Consider the following 19159-nt stretch of genomic DNA (forward strand, 5'->3'; position numbering starts at 1 on the left):
GCCACCCGAGAAAGCCAGCTGACGAAACCCTGGTTGATACCCAAAGAGAGCGAAGGGTCCGATGCAGGAACTCATGAGAGATCCGATCGAACGCGTGGTCTAGGTCGTACGAGATCATCTTCCCTAGCTGAGCAACACGATCTTTGAGCGAGAGTGTAGGTTGAAAAATAGATCGATCGGTGTAAGCGCATTTTTGAGCGTCACTCAGAACTTGATGGGTCCGCAGACGAGCCTTTAACACGCGGGAGAGAATTTTATAGTCGACGTTGAGGCTGATCAGACGGTATGCTCGCGCTGTCTCATCACAGCCTCGCTTTTGAACCAGCACGATAGTGCCATCGGTGAATTCAGAGGGAAGCTCATCCGTCATTGCTTCATTCATAACGAAGCAGAGCTCCCAATAGATGACGTCGAATGTTCAAAGGTAAACGTTCGGATGGTGTTTTTCAACTCGTCAATGCTGATCTTTGCAATTAGGGCAGCGTTGGCTCCGTCTGTTACCGTCGTTTTCTTTTCGTCGTTTGTCAGTTGGAAGCTTGATATGCTCTCTCCCGCCAAGAACGTCTCGTTAAGTCGAATGAAGTTTAGCGCAAATTGATGCTGCAATGTGAGCATTTGCGCTTTTACGCGGTTGCTGGTCACCAGCATGGCCGGATTCTGATAAAAGCCATCGTACGCGAGTCGTAACTGTTCCTAGAGACGTTGTTGTTCAGCGTTGAAGACCCTGTGCGTGATAGCGCTCCGCAGACACTCGCAAAGCCCTGCGCTGACATACAGGCAATCGAGCCTGGATGCCACATTGTGTGTGACGTACGTGCGTGCAGGCATTGTGGGGTACAGTTGCAACCACAGATCGTGAAGCTGCAGCTGCCGTACGGTCGCATGGAGAGCCGGGCTTGTGTTTGCACTCGTAGAGTCATTCGGACGTAGCACACAGTTAAAATCGCCAGCGAGGATGACGTGTTGCGTGTTGTAGCGAAGGTCGCATACTACCTCGTGCCGTTGAAGAATCTCTCTCTTTCCGCAGGAGCAACTGTCCCCGATGGCGCATACACATTGCAGAGCGTCGTGCTTTGCACCCGCAAAGCGATGAGACGACCATCCAGGCTCTTCTCCACATGCGAGAATTGTATGTGGTCTGGAGGAAAACGATATCCAGCTCCAACGTTCGAAGAGCGTCAATCTTCATTGCATCGTAGTTTTGTTTGATGTTGATGATGGCGATGTTGTAACTGGAGAACTCAGCCATTAGGACGGTTAGTTACTCCCATATAGCTTGTCGTCGCAGTCGTCATCCACACGAGGCTTCTTGTGCTACCAAGCGAATGCGGAAGTGCCTTCTGAAGCTCGATGAGCCGACTGTTTCCTTTTCATCGGACTTGCCACTAGCAGTTTTGCGATCAACTTCGCCGCTAGCAGGGGGCTGTTGACCTGTAGAGGGAGTCAACAACCCGCTGACCGATGGGGGAATCGACGCTAACGTTGGGAAATTCTGTTCGTTGCGAATTGGTGGTGGTAACAGCTTCTGTTGGTTTCAACCGAAACCAGGCAGCTTGGTTTGGTTCGCACTGGAAGATTTGCGTTGAATTGAGTCGTTTTTGCCGTACACGTAGCCCCGATGTGGATGTATTCGCGACAGTGTTTGCATGTTTGCAGCTGCCCGAAATTCGACACATTCGTCACTTCGCCGTCGATGGTGACCCATGACTCGATGTTTCATTTCACCGTCATTTTCGCAATACGAATACCGGTCGAAATGCCAAAGAAATAAATATCGGTTCCTCATCTTTGTTCTCGCATTGAGACACTTCGGACAAATCGTAGAGCCTCACCTCCACTGCTCCATCTTCCAACGTGATTCTCAACGCATACTTTTTCCCGTCGACGTGTTCTCGTGCTTGTTGTCGTGTTCCTCGCAAATTTGTTGCGCCAACGCTATGTAGACAACTGTCACGAACGAAACACCGAGGGCTCTGCTGTTCTGGATTCGTATCGCTTCCCCTGGCTTCAGACCCAGGATGATCGCACAGAACTTGTGGACTTCAGCAAGGTCCGGTTTCTTCGGCACATTTGAAAAATCTATTCGGAAAGTGTTTTCCCGACGCGCAGCAACACGAAAAAACGGCTCGGCGATGGGTGGATACGAGAAAAAACACAGTTTACACTGGTAACAAGCTTGTGTTTGCACGGAACGGTTGCAAATACGCGTCTGTTCAGCTCGGAAGTTGAGCGCTCACTCTGAAATTCCCACTATTGATATTGTTCCTTACATTCGTGTCAACGTTTTGCTCGCCTCTTCGTTTTTCTTCTCTCTCACTATGACGTCGGCCTAAGTTGAGAGCACGCAATAAGCTAATATGCGTTAAGCAATAGGCTTGAAATTCGTAGAAGAAAAAGAAAATTCACCTCTAGATGCTCTTTTTGGCTTGGACGCTTTTACACGCGCTTACGCCTACTCTCAACTTAGTGTTCGGTAAAGCATTTCCACAGTTATTAATTAATCATTTTGTTCGACCATTTTCCACAGAGATGGCGCTGTTCTGCTGGTAGGAAGTGATAAAAATATCCATATAGAAATTGAGAGAGGTGGGAATAATTCGATTTCGGTGCATATTATAGTTAAAAAAAAGTGAACGACAACCTAAAGAAATTAATTAGTGACTTTGTCGTTCAGTTTTTTCCCGGAAATTGTTGTTAAACAAGCTACAATTAATTAAAAAATGATTTTTCCCAATACAGTTTTACCTGCTTTACTACCAGAGAGCCAAAAAATTCAAATTTGAGAGAGAAAATTTGCTCTCGCGACTTCAATCTCTCAACATGTCATGTATATTGATGACACTCGATTTGTGATTTCCCTTTCACAGATTATAAAATAGAGTACCTGACACTACAAAACATGTCTGGTACCTCTATATATGCATATGCTTTAACATTTGATGTCCCTCCTTTTTTACATATTCTGCGCAAAAGATACTTTATGCCCCGCCCCATACATAAAATTCGGCGGGAAATTCTGTGAGGGTTGAGCTATTTTGTGTGCAGAATGTGTAAAAATGGAGGGACTTCGAATAATAATCTAATTGCATATATAGAGGTACCAGACATGTTTTGCACTGCAGTGTCCTCTGTGAACAATTATAGGAAAACAGATTGTGTGTAGTTTCCGATAGATGTCACCCCAAACAACAGCAGTGACATCTGATGCAGCATGAATGCAGAAGCTTGACAAAATGATTAGTTGAGAGCTTGTGTGGCAGCACAATGATACTTGTACCGTCGTACGTGGCGAACCGATCACACTCGCGTCTGTATCTCGACTGCCCGTCCGACAGATTCCAATGTTCGTTCTACCTACAAGCCAACACGACGAACTCATACGCTTGTGTGCACTTCGGACCCGAACTCTCTATATATCAATCCGGTACATTCCTCCCAACATTTAGTAATAACACTAGTATTTCAATGATCATGGTTTTTATTATAATTCCAAGAAAACACATCTCAGAGACCCTTCCAATAACCTATACAAAATCATCAAACCTTTTTGGCCTGCGGGTTGATCTACGGTCTTTACTGTTTTCGACATTGTCTTCATGGGAATTCTCAGTATTGATATCGATACTTCCCTGTTCGCTCCTAACGTCCTCACCGGATGAATTTCCCTTTTCCTTTACCAACTTAAAATGGGTACTATTCCTTTTGTAAACTTTTCCCGATTCTCTAGATTTAACTTCAATCTCTCCTCCCTTAACCTCAATTACATCAAATTCTTCGTTACCAAACGTGGGTTGCAAAGATCCCAGTTTTAAATTTCGCATGATTACGATATCTCCTTTTTTTAGGCGGTGAACCGAAGCGTGGCGCCGCTCATCCGATCGATTTTTATGTTGTTGTTTCATGATCATATCTTGGTATTTGGAAGATTCCCACAGTAAACTATCGTTCATAAAAACCGACGGCAGCGAACTCCTTAACTCACGACCAAAAATCATTTTTGCAGGAGAAATGCCCGTCGTTTCTTGAGGAGTAGAATGATACATGAGAAGGTAATCCATCAAGTCTGATTCCCAATTAGTACTTTGAATCACACTGATCTTAATTCGTCGTCCAATATTTCTCATTTGCCTTTCTACTGCCCCGTTTTGTTCTGGCCAATACGGTGTAGAAAGATTCAGATGAATGCCGTAACTGGTACAGAACTGTTTAAGTTCTGCAGACCTAAACTGCGGACCGTTGTCAGCTGTTATTGATCGAGGAACTCCAAGCGATGCGAACATCTTCAGTAGAGCACTGATAACCTTTTGTGACGTTGCTGGTTTCATGACTTCTACTTGTATGAAACGGCTGGTGTAACATACCACAACAAATAAAGATTTTCCCTCGGGTAGCCCTTCCTTGAAGTCCATGGCAAGATCCTGCCATGGTTGTGTAGGTGTTCGACGACAAATTGGGTTCACCTTGTCTGGTAAAGATGTCATCTGACAAGGTTTGCAGCTCTTAACAACTCGTTCAACTAGTTTATCCATCCCTGGGAACCAAACTTTTGATCTCAGATGTGCTTTTATGCTTGTAATACCTTGATGGCCGATATGAGCTAATCTTACTACCCTTTCGCGAATACTTCTTTTCGTGGATTGCCAAACTTTTTGATGCACAGTATATAGCACGAGATACCCCATCCTTTTTTTGAATCAGTATAGCACCTACTCCTACAGGACTGGCATCCGTAACAAGGAACGTTTGGTCATCAGGATTATAGAAACCTAGGGTTTCTACTTTGCCTAACACTGATTTGATCTGATTGAGTTCATCTGTATGTGATTTACCCCACGTGAAGCAAGAATCTTTCATCAATAGCTGTCGCATTTCAGATGTTAACGTTGCCAGGTTTGGGATAAACTTGCCCACAAAGTTGATCATTCCTAGCAGTGATTTTAGTTCTGACAACGATTTTGGAGGACGCAAATCGAGTATCGCCTGAATTTTATCTTGAGTTGGTTTGATTCCGTTAATGGAGATTATGTGGCCAAGGAACGTAACCTCATTGACGCCAAAGATCGATTTTTTTTTCATTAATCTTCATACTAACCCCCTTGATTCGACGCATAACTTCCTCTAATATCTCGTCATGTTCATCTTCGGTACTGCCATGTATCAACAGATCATCCATGAACACGATCAGACCATTGATTCCACGAAACAGATTTTCCATTTCACGTTGAAACAATTCCGGGGCAGATTTAATTCCAAACATCAACCTACGGAAACGGTATATTCCGCTTCGTGAAATAAAGGTGGTTATGTCTCTACTCTCTGACTCTAACTCGATGTGATAATAAGCCGATTCTAAATCTATCTTAGAAAGTTTGGCAACTTTTCTTATCCCAGCAATAGCAGTATCAATATTTGGCATCGGGTAGTTCTCGCGAATAACGGCCTGATTGGCGACTCGCATATCGACACATAGTCTTATCTTTCCGTCACTTTTTCGAACGGGTACTAGAGGTGACACCCATGTGAACGGCGCTTCGGCACGTTCGATAATATTTTTTTCAATCAAATCTTGTATCACCTTGTAAAAAAAAATAATAATAATTTACCTAGAAAGCTACAAGCGGCTATTCAAATAATTAAACTTACCTTTTCTACATCTGCTTCCATGGAAATCGGAAGGCGCCTTGCAGCCTGGGCAACAGGTCGGATACGTTCATCTACCTGTAACTTCAAAGTAACTCCTGGTAGTTTTGGAAACTCTGCATTTGATTGGATAGCACTCGTCTCATTGTTGATGTGGTTTACGCTGTATCCGATTCTCAGAACGCCCAAGGCGAACGCCGTCGACTTGCTCAATAGGTCCGTTTGACCCCTCGGCGCAACAAGAAAGTGAGCCCATATTCCGGTTTCAGTATCAGGAATCTTGATCTCCGCTTCAAACGCCTTGGTAAACAAGATCTTGCTGTCTGAAGCAAACGACTCCAATCGTAGATTCAAATTTTGAGCATTCCTTTCATTGATAATAGTTGCACCAGCATTCTTGAGCATCCGGTAAGTGCATTCTCGAACAATATTAGCAGGTGATCCTGAATCGACGACCATGTCAGCTTGTATTCCACCGAGCGTAAAACGAAGAATTTCCGACGGTCCATCCTCTTTGACAAAAAATACACCGCTTACTCGAGCCTCAGATGGATTTTCAATCAATGCGCAAACCCGTTTGTGTCTTTGAGACGTCTGGAATTCGTCGAATTTTCTCTTTCTGCAGCATGCTTTGAAATGTCCCTGCATTCCACAATTGAAGCAGGTCACGTTCCTCGCTGCGCATTTCTGAGTTTCTTTCGCAATATGGCCAGGTCTGTTACAGTTGTAACACTTTCGGGAACCTTGTTGTGACGCTTTTTGAAACCTCTTATTCTCTGAAATATTTTGAACCACAGCTCGTTCACCGATCATCGATGGTGATTTATCGTACTCTTTCGCATGTTTTTGAACTTCCTCCATCGTCTTCCCTAACTGCAGAACCTCCAACAAACTTTTCTCTTCGGTCAAAAGCCTTTTTCTTAACTCAACCGAGAAGCAACCTTCAATAATCTGATCGATGATCATATCATCCATGTTGATGAACTGGCACCGATCTCCTTGTTCTTTCAACCGAAAAGTAAAATCATCAAAACTCTCTGAATGCTCTTGCCTCAAAGCTCGAAACTGGTGCCTCTCGAATCGTTTATTCAACTGGGGGGCAAAATGCTTATCGAATGCCAATATCGCGGAGTCATACTTCAAAATATGTATCTCGTCACTGTCCGGTTGAATGTTAACACCGACTTGTACTTGATCGATTTTATCAAAATAAGACTGCAGCTCAATACCACCAAGCACAAGCAGCAGATTATATTTCTCCTCATCACCGGTTATCTCATTTGCTGTCGTGAATCTTTCAAACGCTTTTCTCCATTTCATCCAGCTACTTCTTGGATCGGATCCAACCGAAAACACTGGCATTACTGCCGCATCTATCAACAAAAATCAATGAAAACAATAATTATCCGATATCCCTTCAGTAGTCTTCATTAATTATGTTGTCAATAAGAAATGCTTCGACAAAAAAAAAGTACATAATGTAACAGCATTCAAAGCTCTTGTTCTTCACATACCATCTCCAAAGATTTCGCATAGATTCGAGACATATTCATCATAACCCAATACTGTATTGTTCAACTCTTCAGTACAGTATAACACATACGTTATATAAAGCTCGCAGGTTCTCAATAACACACATCCACATTTCAATGACATGAAACAAATACCACAGTAGCACGAAGCCTTCCTGTTTTTTTTTTGTCACAATTAACTACAAATACAGCACGAAGCTGATTACTTGCGTTGTATACCAATACCATAACAACCTACAATATAGCACGAAGCCAGGCACACAGCTCTTTTGCCTATCATTATCACAGCACGAAGCTTCTTTTTTTCCAGTATTCTGTACACCACAATTAATACCAACAAAGCATGAAGCTGCTCAAATCCAAAGCATTTTTTTTCCGCTTCTTCTAGCACGAAGTTGTTTAGAAGCCAGATTAAGAGCAAAACCCAACATTACCTAGCTGGTTCAATCATCCCACACTGCACGACGCATCTATATTCTCTCTGAACCAACAACTTTTGATCACAAACTGTAGCTTGTACATCAAACAAACAAACATATGGCAAATACATATGGCAAATACAGATGGCTACCGAAATCATTCTCCACACAGCCGAACCTTTACTATTTTTTCCGGGTTTCAGATCCGGGTTCACACAAACACATATTTTTCAAGATGGCTGACTCTTCTGTACTTCGGTCATATATTTTTTTTTCAGCGTTCAAGCAACACATGGACTCCGCCATTTTAAATTAATGCAATGACGCCACATGATATTTTTTTTTTTCTTTGCACTGTTTTCTTTTCTTGTTCACATTTAATATCTGATCACTATTAAATCGAAGCATTTCTAATTATTTAATTTAGCACTATTTTTATAAACCCACAAAATTTTCAAGAAACCACTATCTTTGATTAAAAAAAACCTTACCAATCTTCATCCTCGTCGTCATTGTACCGTCGTACGTGGCGAACCGATCACACTCGCGTTTGTATCTCGACTGCCCGTCCGACAGATTCCAATGTTCGTTCTACCTACAAGCCAACACGACGAACTCATACGCTTGTGTGCACTTCGGACCCGAACTCTCTATATATCAATCCGGTACAATACTCTATGTCCAGGTAAGTCGAGAAAACTTACAACACGAAAAATGTCACCGGACCGGGAATCGAACCCAGCCACCTTTGGCTTTGGTACTAACGAGCCTTAACTGACATAGGACGTCTAAATTAGTCTGGGGTTCTGATCCTCATATTTACAGATTCAATCACAGACTGGTAGGATATGTTATCGAGAGACTCATATTCTAAAATTGGGCCATTCAAAGTATCCTGGAGATAAGACCTGGAGTATCAACGATGCTGTACGATGTCCCAACTAGCTGTATAAATCCATAGAAGTTCAGAAAATCGTCTAGTTCCCCTGCAGTTTAGATTTTAATATTAAGGTTCAAAGAGGTATTGTACAATGTTCAGTAGCGCTTCACGGAACATCATGGCATCTAGTTGTATTAAGATGAATCTCGAATCTAAGGAAGCCTATTTCTTGAATCTTCAAGACCACAAATGTCAGCTCTCACAAAACATACAATATGAAACTGTATGTTTTATCAGGGCTGACAAGTGTGCTCTTTGCTATTGAAGTTTCTAGGCTTCCTTAGAGATCAGAGATACTTTAAATCGACCTTAACTTCAGTTTTTGAAAATCTACATTCTCATCAACGGCTTGTACTATGTCTTGGCTATCTATAAAAAATCCATAGGGCATTTTGGGGCCTTGTAGCATCATACAGGACTTACAGTTTTATTAACACCATATCTCAAAATCGTCCTAGAACATACATAGATCATCAAGATCTTTCTTTATATTTAACGAAGTCGTGTATGCTGGCTAAAGTCGGTTAAGCTTATTAGAGCTTCAAAACATCTTGTAGGACATACTGTTGTGAGCATAGGTTCTCCCAATCATACGGGAATTTAGACCTTGAGGTTCTAAAGACCCAACGAAGGTTTGTACTGTTCTGGATAATTCATCAGCTTTAAGCGTCAAAATAAAATCAAACGTCTTACAAGGTAATTCCAGATGATCATTTTTGGACTAAACCAGAAGATTTTCAGGGAAACTTCTGAGGGGGCCTTCATGCACAATCCATAGGATAGCCAAGGCAAATGGAGCGGATTTTACAGATGATTTTTCACAGGGCAAAAGAACCTTCAGGAGCCTGGCCACAACATTTATAGAATTATTCAAGAGATCCAACATTATGCTCAGATTCATGTTTGAGTGTCTCCAGAATGGGAGTATCCTCCCAATAAAATTTGTATGGGTATTTTGCTTAACGACGTGGTGGAATAGTTCGATCATTTGCGTTATCTTTTGGGTATGGTATGGACATTATGCCAAACGGCGTTATGCCAAACGGTATTATGCCAAATGGGCTGCTCCCCACGGTAAATTCAGATGAATTACAGAATAAGTTCAGAAGGTCTTCAAAGCGCCTCTACGAGCCTGATCAGAATATTTTCAGAACTAGTAAGGCACCCACAAATAAAATTCTTGTGTCCCAACTTTAAGCGTTCCAGAGAACCTAGAGTCAAGTTCGAATGTCTTTAAGAAAAAGGCAATGGCCCTACAGGGTAGTTTAGATGCATTTTTCCGGGTATGTTCAGAAGATTTTCGGAGTAAGTTCAGAGGGTCTTCAGGGAAACTCTAGAAAGGGTCTTCTTCTTCACATTTCAAACTTATTGCATATCGCATATTAGCTTATTGCGTGCTCTCAACTTAGTGTTCTACAGTTATTAATTGAGAGCTTTCGATGCCTGTACCATTTTTGCATTGGTATAATTGTGTGGTAAGTCCAATCATACTTCTATGCCCAGGGAAGTCGATAAATTTTTCAACCCGAAAAATTCGTAGACCGGACCGGGAATTGAACCCAGCCACCTCCAGCATGGTCTTGCTTTGTAGCTGCGCCTTTACCGACTGAGCTAAGGGTGACCCTCTAGACAGGGTCTCCATGGTAAATTAGAGGATTTACAGAGGGTTTCCTCGGAGTAAGTTCAGAGGGTCTTCAAATTACCTCCAAAAGCTTGACCAGTAAATCTCCACAACTATTCATGGACTTGTTCAGAATTCTAGAGGGTCTATTAAATGGACTTACAGCTTAGCTACAGATGTTTTTTTCTTCAGGACAAGTCTTCAGAGTAATCTCAGAGGGTGTTCAGAGCAAATCCAGAAAATCTTCAAGGCGCATAGAAAGTATTTACATGGTAAATCCAAACGAATTACAGGATAATCATAAACAGAATACCTTTATAGCTAGTAAGGCATCCATTCAAATTCAAGGGTTTCAACTTTAAGGGCTTATCTAGAGTCTGAACTTCTTCAAACTACTTCCAGGAGCCTGACCAGAAAATCTACAAAACTATTCATGGAGCTTGCATGGGTTTGTCCAGTCAAGTAAAGTTCAAGGATTTTCAAGGCAATTCTATAAGGTCTCCAGGATCAATTTGATGAAGGTTTTGATGGTCATTAGAAAGGATTTGCAGAGTAGAGCAGACAAGTCTAGGGGTCTTCAATGTAATTCTAGCACCAAGACTAGAAAATTTTCGGAGCTAGAAAGGCACCCAAATCCAACTTCAGGTTTCATCAGGGTAATTTTGGAGGATCTCCAGGACCCTCCAGGCAACCGAATATACTTTCAAGGCAGTTCCAGAAGGTCTTTTCAGGAAAGTCCAGAGGAATTACAGGATAAGTGCGAAGCACCTCAAGGAGATTGACCAAACAATTTCCGCAACGCGCCCAAAGCCAAATAGAAGCGACCCAACTTTAACGGCTTGTCCAGAGAACCGCAGAGACAAGCAGATGGATTTTTAAGGAGTGAATCCAAAGGGTCTTCAGAGAAAATCTTAGAATAAGCCCAGAAGGTCTTCAAAGCACCACCACAAGCTTGACCAGAAAATCTTTGGAACTGTTCAAGGGGTCCATCTGCATGGGCTTGTTCAGAGCAGCTTGGAGTCAAGTTCAAGAGTCTTCAGGGCAAGTCTAGAGGATTTCCAGGCCCATCAGAAAGTCTCCAAGGCGTTTAAATCCACATAAGTGTCTTCACAGCATCTTCAGAAGCCTGAGCAGACTATCTAAGCAAGGCACATAAAGCCAAGGGTTCCAACTTTAAGGGTTTATGCAGTTTGAGCTCCTTCAGAGCTATTCAAGAGCAACTTTGATGGACTTAAAAAAATAATCCAGGTAACTTTATGAGCGAAAGTCTAGAAGAGTAAGTCAAGTTGGTCTAACCTCCAGAGGGGTTTTCAGAGCTACTTACTGGCCATATCGAGAGAACTTAAGGCCCAAACGCAATGTGGGCGGAAGAGGAACGGAAAAGGAAAGTTTGACAGTTGTAACAAATGACATCCTAACCATCCAGCCCAACTAGTTTTCGATCCGACAAGTAGCCTTATTCAGATCGGGATTTTCCGCGGCCAATGCCGCTACCATTGCGCTTGGGCCTTTACTCGGTAACTCTAGAGATTATTCTAAGAACCTCCAGAATCCTGACCAGAAAATCTCCATCACTGCATTGAACGTTTTTCCAGAGAACGTCTGATTCAAGCGTCTTCAGAAGTCTAATGGACTTTCAGGGCTAGTCCAGAGGACAGTTACAGTTTCGGGAAAGTCCAGTCTCGATTTACGGACTATTTCCAGAGGATTTTTCTCAGGATAAGTCAATAGGGTCTTTAGAGTACCTTCAGGAGCCTGACCAGATCATCTCCAGAACTATTCCAGAGGCTTAACTTCGGGTGATCGTCAAAAGAATCTTATAGTCAACTTCGAGCGAATTTAGATTAATTCAAGAATGTATCCAGACTTAATTCAATGGACTATCAAGGTAGATCCAGAAAGACTTTTCAGAAAAGCCTAAAGGAATTTCAGAGTAAATCCAGCGAATCTCCAATGCGGATATAACGAGTAATTCTAGAGAGTTCCAGAGGACTTACAGAATAAGTTCAGGGGGGGGGGGGGGGGGTTTCAAAGCACCTCCAATCCGGGCCAGAAAATTTCCGCAAGTAGTAAGGTACCCAAATCCAAATTCAAGGGTGGATCTCGACTCTAAACTCTATACAAACTCTCGAGCAACTTCGAACAATTTCAGCAGTTTAAAGTAATTTTGACGGACTTACAAGGTGGTTCCGGTAGTTTCGTCACCTTAACCTCAATCTTCCTGTGCATCAGTTCTCAAAACGTTAACAACTCTAGACGAACAATTGAAATAGGCGGAACCACCAAACGTAAACAATGGCTTTAAACGCAAATTTCTCGAGAATCAAAACACATCCATGAAATCTAACACCAGCATCTGAAAGCGGATACTTCCTTTATCAAATGGCTTTGTTGATTTACCTGGGTGTATTTTGAATGTCGAGAAATTTGCGTTTAAAGCCATTGTTTACGTTTGGTTATTCCGCCTATTTCAATTGTTGGTCTAGAAATATCAAAATATTTCGTTTTAACAGTTGAAGCATAGGTAAAAAGCAGTGGCGTCACCCTAACCTCAATCTACCTGTTCAACAACTCTCAAAACGTAAACAAACAAAACAATATTGGTTCCAATGGATACAAGTCAGTGAAACTAGAAGACCCTATGCCTTTTGAAACTGATTTGAATGTAAACATGATCCTAAATAACATTTTCAAAGTTGTTGAACAGGTAAAAAGTGAGGTTACGCGACGCCACTGGTAAAAAGTGAGGTTACGCGACGCCACCGGGTTCCGAATAATGATTTCAAGGTAAGTTCAGTTCAAAATAAATCAAACGGGCCTTCAAGTTAACTCCAGATGGTCTCAAGGGCGAATATAAAGGACTTATAGGGTAGTTCCAGAAGGCTAACAGGGCAAGGACTCTGCATAGCACTTGCAGAAACTTGAACCGAGGCCGTTTTGAAAGGCCTGGTCTAAAGTACTTCCGAGTTGATTCAAGCGGGTGTTCGCCAAAAAATCTCCGGAGCTAGTATAGTACACAAAGCCTATTTTCTGGTTGTCCACCTTTAAAGGGGTCGATTAGAGAACTTCAGTTCGAGCATCTTCAGGAAAATTTCAGAGAGTTGTTCTTTGGCTTTTCCATCACAACGAGAAGTTGGCGGTTGCCTTTAACTTAGTGTTTCTTGAGCGGTTGTTAATTGAAGGATTTCTAAGCACAGTTGATATCTTCCATGCCTAGGGAAGTCACGAAATTTTTCAACTCCAAAAAATCCTTGAATTCACCGCCTTCGGCATGGTATGCCACGACTTTACTGACTAGACTATCGGGAGGCTTCTAATTCCCGAGGGTCTAGAGAATATAACTGTAACTGGGCAAGTCCAGAAGACTTTCTGAGTTAGTCCAAAGGGCTTCCAAATCAAACAGAAAATATTTATAGGGGAATTTAAAAAAAAGTTCAGAAGAATCCTGCATGTTTAGTGGAGCTACAGAGCAACTCCAGAGGGTATTTTCAGGGTATGTCTTGACAATCTCCAGAGAAAATTAAATAAGTCCTAATGTGGCAATGGATTGCCAAAGCTAGTCTAGGCGGTCTCCAGGATAAATCCAAAGGACTTCTATTCCTCATCAACTGCAAAGTATTTTTAAAGAGGGAGATGCTAAATGATCTTTTGGACAAGGCCTGACTCCATAAGACTTTCAAATGGTATTCAGGACAAATCTTGAAAACCTGCAAGGCGACTCAATATGATTTTAAGATAGCCCCAAAGGACCTTCACGAGTAAAGACGGTCTCGAGAATATTCCATAGAAATCTGGTGACAATTACAAGTCTAGAGAAGTTCCAGAACAAAATCATAGAGACACTAGGGCAAGTCCAGTGAATTTCTAAGCCTAAGCAGTACCAAAGGAATGTTCAGAGAACTTACAGTGCAACTCCAGAGGGCTCACCAGAGGGTCTTCAGGATAAGTTTGAAGAAACTCCAAAGTTAATTCAGAGGCAGAGGCCCATAAGGGCAAGCTCAGAGGAATGTTTGAGCACCAGAGATCTTCAGGGTAAATTCAGCAGACTTTGAGAACAAGTCACGGATCTTGAGGGCAAATCCAGAGCACCTATGGGAGTTTAACGCTACGACCAAGTACAAAAGTTCAGAAGACGCTTAAAGCGCCTGAAAGATAAGTTTAAAAGATTCTGAAAGAAACCCTTTGGTCCTGTTTATAAAGTTCACCTCATCTAAAATTCTGAACCATTCAACGAATTTCTCTAAACTTATCTTGAATTTGGAATAAATTGATTTAAATGTTTGGAACCTTTAGTAATTCCTTCAAGTCGTTGAATACACACATTTGTAAACCTTTATCGTTGAACATATCTACTTAGACTACCGCTTGATTCCTCAAATAGATTATTACAAGCGGCAAGGGCAGATCCAGAAGGCACACACCCAACTAAGGTTCGTACAAATTTGCAAAACAAATCGGCACCACTGCGAACACATCGAACGGTTGTGTGTGACTCATAGCGAGCCGAGCCGGGGTGTAGAATATAGGCACACACGTTTCTGCTCGGAGAAGGAGACAAGGAACTGAATCAACACCAACCAACGGACAGCGGCAACGGCTAAAAGCAGCAGCAGCAGCAGCAGTAGAGAAGATCCCCATTTATGGAATGTTGTTCTCTGGCGCTGTGGCTGGCCGGGTGTTGCCTCCTATATCCGAGGTGGCGATCCGAAGGTTGATGGTTCTGATTTAGTTTGTTTTAGCATAGTAAGCGATTTACGGGTTCATGTGGGACTAGGACTGTGAGTGAGGAGAATTAAATGCGTTCTAGGGCGCCTCTGGCAGCACTTCCCACGGAACCAACTGTCAAAATCCATTCATGTGTGGGGACTTACCATCGCTTCGTTTGATGTTGACTATGCTTCCCTTCTCAAATAGATCCATCTTTGACGGGACGAGGTTTGGTCGTTCTCAGCAGCAGCAGCACAGGGCACAGGCTTTTTTTGTTGGTATCTATTTTTCCGTAACACTTTTTTCCGCTTACTCGCACACACTTTCCTGTCGATGGTTGTTTCTTTCTTCTTGGAGTATCACACAAACACAGCTCTCGAACTGCTTCTTTTCCTACACTGCTCCTCAACTACGATGGGTATACGATTTTTGCTTCTTATTTCGATTTATCCAACTTCTCTTCTCGGATGTGGGGTGCTGCACTGAAAATGCAATGGCTGGAACTCTTACAACTTCTTGTGTACGAGCAAACAATGATTTTTCACCGCTGCTGTTGACACACACTGACACATTAAAGGAATTACAGCGATAAAAAAAAACTACTATTCAAACGACTCCAGCTGGATTTTGGACGGCGCCCAATGCATTGAACCGATTCTACGGACAAAGCATAAACAGACAAAAATTGAGCACACACGAGAAAAATTTTAAACAATAGATCTATAAATACAAGCGGAACTGTCAACCGTTGTTAGGCTCGGAATTTTCACCGAGCTTACTTGGGTTCCGCTTAAAACTTAAACTTCACAGACAAAAGGTATTCCATGAGGAAACACATCCAGCTCGATTCGTTTGCTTCAGCCTGTTTTTTTTTTGCACAAAAGAGCACCACCGACCACCAATCATCCCCACACAAAACAATGGCCTTTGGTAGACGGCCAGATTCCCTTTTTGTCGTCGCCTTCGTCGAGCGGCCGCGTGTGAGTGTCCACCACCAATACTTCTCCCTACCGCCCTGTCACAAACGGCGAAAATCTCCTCCAGCCAGGTGGATGGAAATTCCGCTACTTTGGCTTACTCACAGAGTAACTCCACTGTGTCCCACTTCCGGTCTGTCGTCGGAGTCACTTTTCTACACGTAATGCACTGGCGGCGGCGGGGAGAATCCCGAGACACACCAAAGAACACTCACCTCCGGGGCGCTCCGGGCAAGGAAAAATCAGGAACGCAGAAAACTGAAACTAAAAATCGCCGGATCACAAAAGAAGGAAAAACGCGATCGGAGATTTTCCTTTCCGTTGCCACACACAAAACACTAAAGGTAAAAATATACACCACGCACTGAATTATTCGGTTCGAGAGTCCAGAAAAAGTTGCGGATTGATGGACGACTGTTTTCTTCTTCCCCGTGAGCAAGTAGAGCGCTGCTGCTAGAGCTAACTGGTCCAACAGCGAGGCGTTTCGAATGAAGAAAATCAGCAGCTAGCAGAACTAGCAGTAGCATATGCGGATTTTGTTGGATGGATTTTGTGTGGATACCAGAGATCTCACGCACACACCGAACGGGATGCAACGCACACGGGAGCCGTTGTTTCGGTTTTTTGTTTCAAAAGGCGAACGCAGTTGCGGTAAGATTGCACAACTACTGGCACAGCAAAAAATAACAGCAGTCGGGCGTTTGACAGTAGTTCCGTGGCCGTTTAAAATTTTAGTTGATCGATTCCACCAACCGAGGGGTAAGACAACAATTTTGGACACAATCGCAGGTTTTAAAGTTTAATAGGGAAATATCAATCAAATGGTATAAAAAGAAGCACTCTGGTCATAAAAACAAGATAATAAATAAAGTATTAAGGGTTCTACACATACATTAAATAGAAAATAGCTCGTTCTCCATACTTTATAATGTTTTCAATTTCATACATATTACGTATTACGTCGTGATACCGTATTTTATGCTGCCCCTCGTTGAGCTTAGATGGATTCTGCATGTTTGACATTCGGTGAAAATAATTTTATCGACGAAGAATGCAGCACACGCTATTTCAAAACTACCCAAATTTGAGTACGATCCAATTATATCGATCAAAAGTGAAGCTACTCAAAACATGAGCTGGTGTTTGAAGCAGAAATGTTGTTAACAAGAGAAGGGCGATATTGAGAAATCCAACTTAAACTCCTGCGCGCCTGGTAGCAGGAATAAGCACTAACCGACGGTGATAAGTATGTGACAGCCCTTGACAATTTCATTGATTGATTGCAAAATTGTTTAATTTCAATGTAATTTCATGCAAATTTCTTGTCAGCATGGCTGAAACTTGTACAAAATGCGTAAAATTATTTTGTAATGCATTGTTCCTAAATAAAAAGCTACTTCAAGACAGTTAAATTACAGAAAACATGTTAAGGTTTGAAATCATCTGCCGATTAAACAGCAGACAAAGTTGGCCGACTAAATCCATCGACGAAAAACTATTAAATAGGCCGATTACTCGGTGTAACACCAGCCGAAAAACGATTTAATCTGCTGATTAATACACCGACTGAAATTAATTTTTAGGTGGCAATAGATTTAGTCGGTGGACGAATCGTGTGATCTGGATGATGTTTGTTTATTTGGAAGATATTTTCGAAACAAAGCATGATAAAATTCTGAATTAATTACCATTATTACGAGTACTACTTTTTTGCTCGGATCATGTTTTGACTCCCAGAGAAACTCGCTAGAATAAATACAAAATAATAGTTTTTTGGTTAAAATTTCAAAAATGTATTCAGTTTGACGCATTATTTCGGACTTATCACCGCTGCGATTGCAGCGCCACGGTGGCCGATTGAAACTTGGATTTGTCAATTACGGTAGTACAACTTTCGATAGAAATTGCTGACGTTTATCGTACGCACACTACATCACGTATACGTATACGCAAAATGTTTTCATCGGGAAAAAAAACTTCATAGAGTTCTCCAGATGCACAAAAGTGTGCGTGAGACCGCGCGCTACCTTTTTAAGTAGTTGTGATATCGCGATACCTTTTTGTTTCTTCTTCTTCTTTATTTTTATGTATGGATGTTGGATTTTAGTGTTCGTGAGATTGCGCTTGGAGATCTCTAAAGCGGAAAATTTTCCCGATGAAAACAAATCACTGACACAATTGGAAGATTGCCGTAAAAGCTCAACGCAGATGTCGCCACTGCATGATGATGATAATGTTGACAGACTGCATATAAAATTCGTGAAAATTAGCGTTAAATCATAATTTTCATCAAGCCTGTGTAAAATTCTTCCAATATAACATTCGAATTGCAGAAGAAAACGTTTTTACGATCAGACTGATGTGCAACTTTGACTTTTCCAGTTGAACTTTCATAAGATATATTCATTTCATTTCGCGGCTCTAACAATGCTGCATCGTAAATATGATGTAAACAGAAGTAAATTGCTCAATTACTCAAAATAGAGATGATTTGTCATCTTGCTATCACTTTGAAGACCATCTAGCACCATTTTATAGTATGGTGCGTGTTGAGTAAAGCAAGTTCCGTTGCGTTTCCCGTCGAAAATTGTGAGCATCAATATGTTTGCTAACAAAAGGCCAAAATGAACATTTATTGAATATTGGCGTCCTATACAACCAATCTCCATTGCCACCAGCATGATACAACCTTTCCTAAGTAAATTCACTTAATTTCCACTTTCATCCTAGTGGAAATCGCACATATTCACCATTTTCCGAAAAATGCCTCTGAGCAGGAGGTAAGCTCTCCCTGTGGGTGCAAACTTGTTATGCATAATTTTCCATGAAAACATCTCAGATCCATACCGAAATAATAACAGTTAGTTTGCAAACACATTTTCTTACACGATTCAAGCAAAAGTTTCCACGGGAAATTATTAGTTTTTCTTTATGTACCGATTTGCCCCAAAAATCGTCTGTTTTACTTGAAGAATTTGGAAACTATCCTCCTTCTAGTAGTTCTTACTTCGAAATGTAGGTGGCGAAAGCATGGAAAAGTTTCACTGCAAGACGCCAATCATACTTTAGCAATCTCTATTCTATACTGCGAACGAAAGACGTGAAGTCACAGAAAGCAGCTGTTTTGTGTAAAATGGTAAACATTACGATGAAATCCGAAGTAAATTGTGTTTAGGGCGAAACTAGGAGAATGTAAACAAATGGAGAAAAACCAATGCTATTGAATTTACGATCGCACATGCAGAAAAAAATATTATCGAAATAAAAATATGTAAGGTATATATAAACGCTAGGGGCATCCCACTCTAAACTTTAGTTCTAAT

At 41.8% G+C, this 19159-nt stretch overlaps 1 protein-coding gene across 7 annotated transcripts in view; it reads right to left on the minus strand.

The window, feature by feature from the left end:
• LOC135704399 (kinesin-like protein Klp10A) overlaps positions 1 to 16343 on the minus strand; it is a 187816-nt gene extending 171473 nt beyond the window's left edge. Inside the window, exons 1-2 of one of the 7 annotated variants that reach the window (XM_065225843.1) lie at positions 16052 to 16343; positions 15024 to 15268 (exon numbers count right to left, since the gene is read on the minus strand). In XM_065225843.1, coding sequence (XP_065081915.1) covers positions 15024 to 15072 — 49 coding nt within the window. In that variant the 5' untranslated portion in view covers positions 15073 to 15268; positions 16052 to 16343. Of the gene's footprint in view, positions 1 to 15023; positions 15423 to 16051 lie in introns of all 7 variants that reach the window. The other 6 variants (XM_065225840.1, XM_065225842.1, XM_065225839.1 and 3 more) reach the window with 6 other exon arrangements.
• Positions 16344 to 19159: the final 2816 nt, after the last annotated feature.

The sequence above is a fragment of the Ochlerotatus camptorhynchus genome, unplaced genomic scaffold, assembly GCF_037179485.1.
Source record: "Ochlerotatus camptorhynchus isolate MF236.1 unplaced genomic scaffold, CSIRO-AGI_Acam_v1.1 ptg000239l, whole genome shotgun sequence".
NCBI lineage: Eukaryota > Metazoa > Arthropoda > Insecta > Diptera > Culicidae > Ochlerotatus > Ochlerotatus camptorhynchus.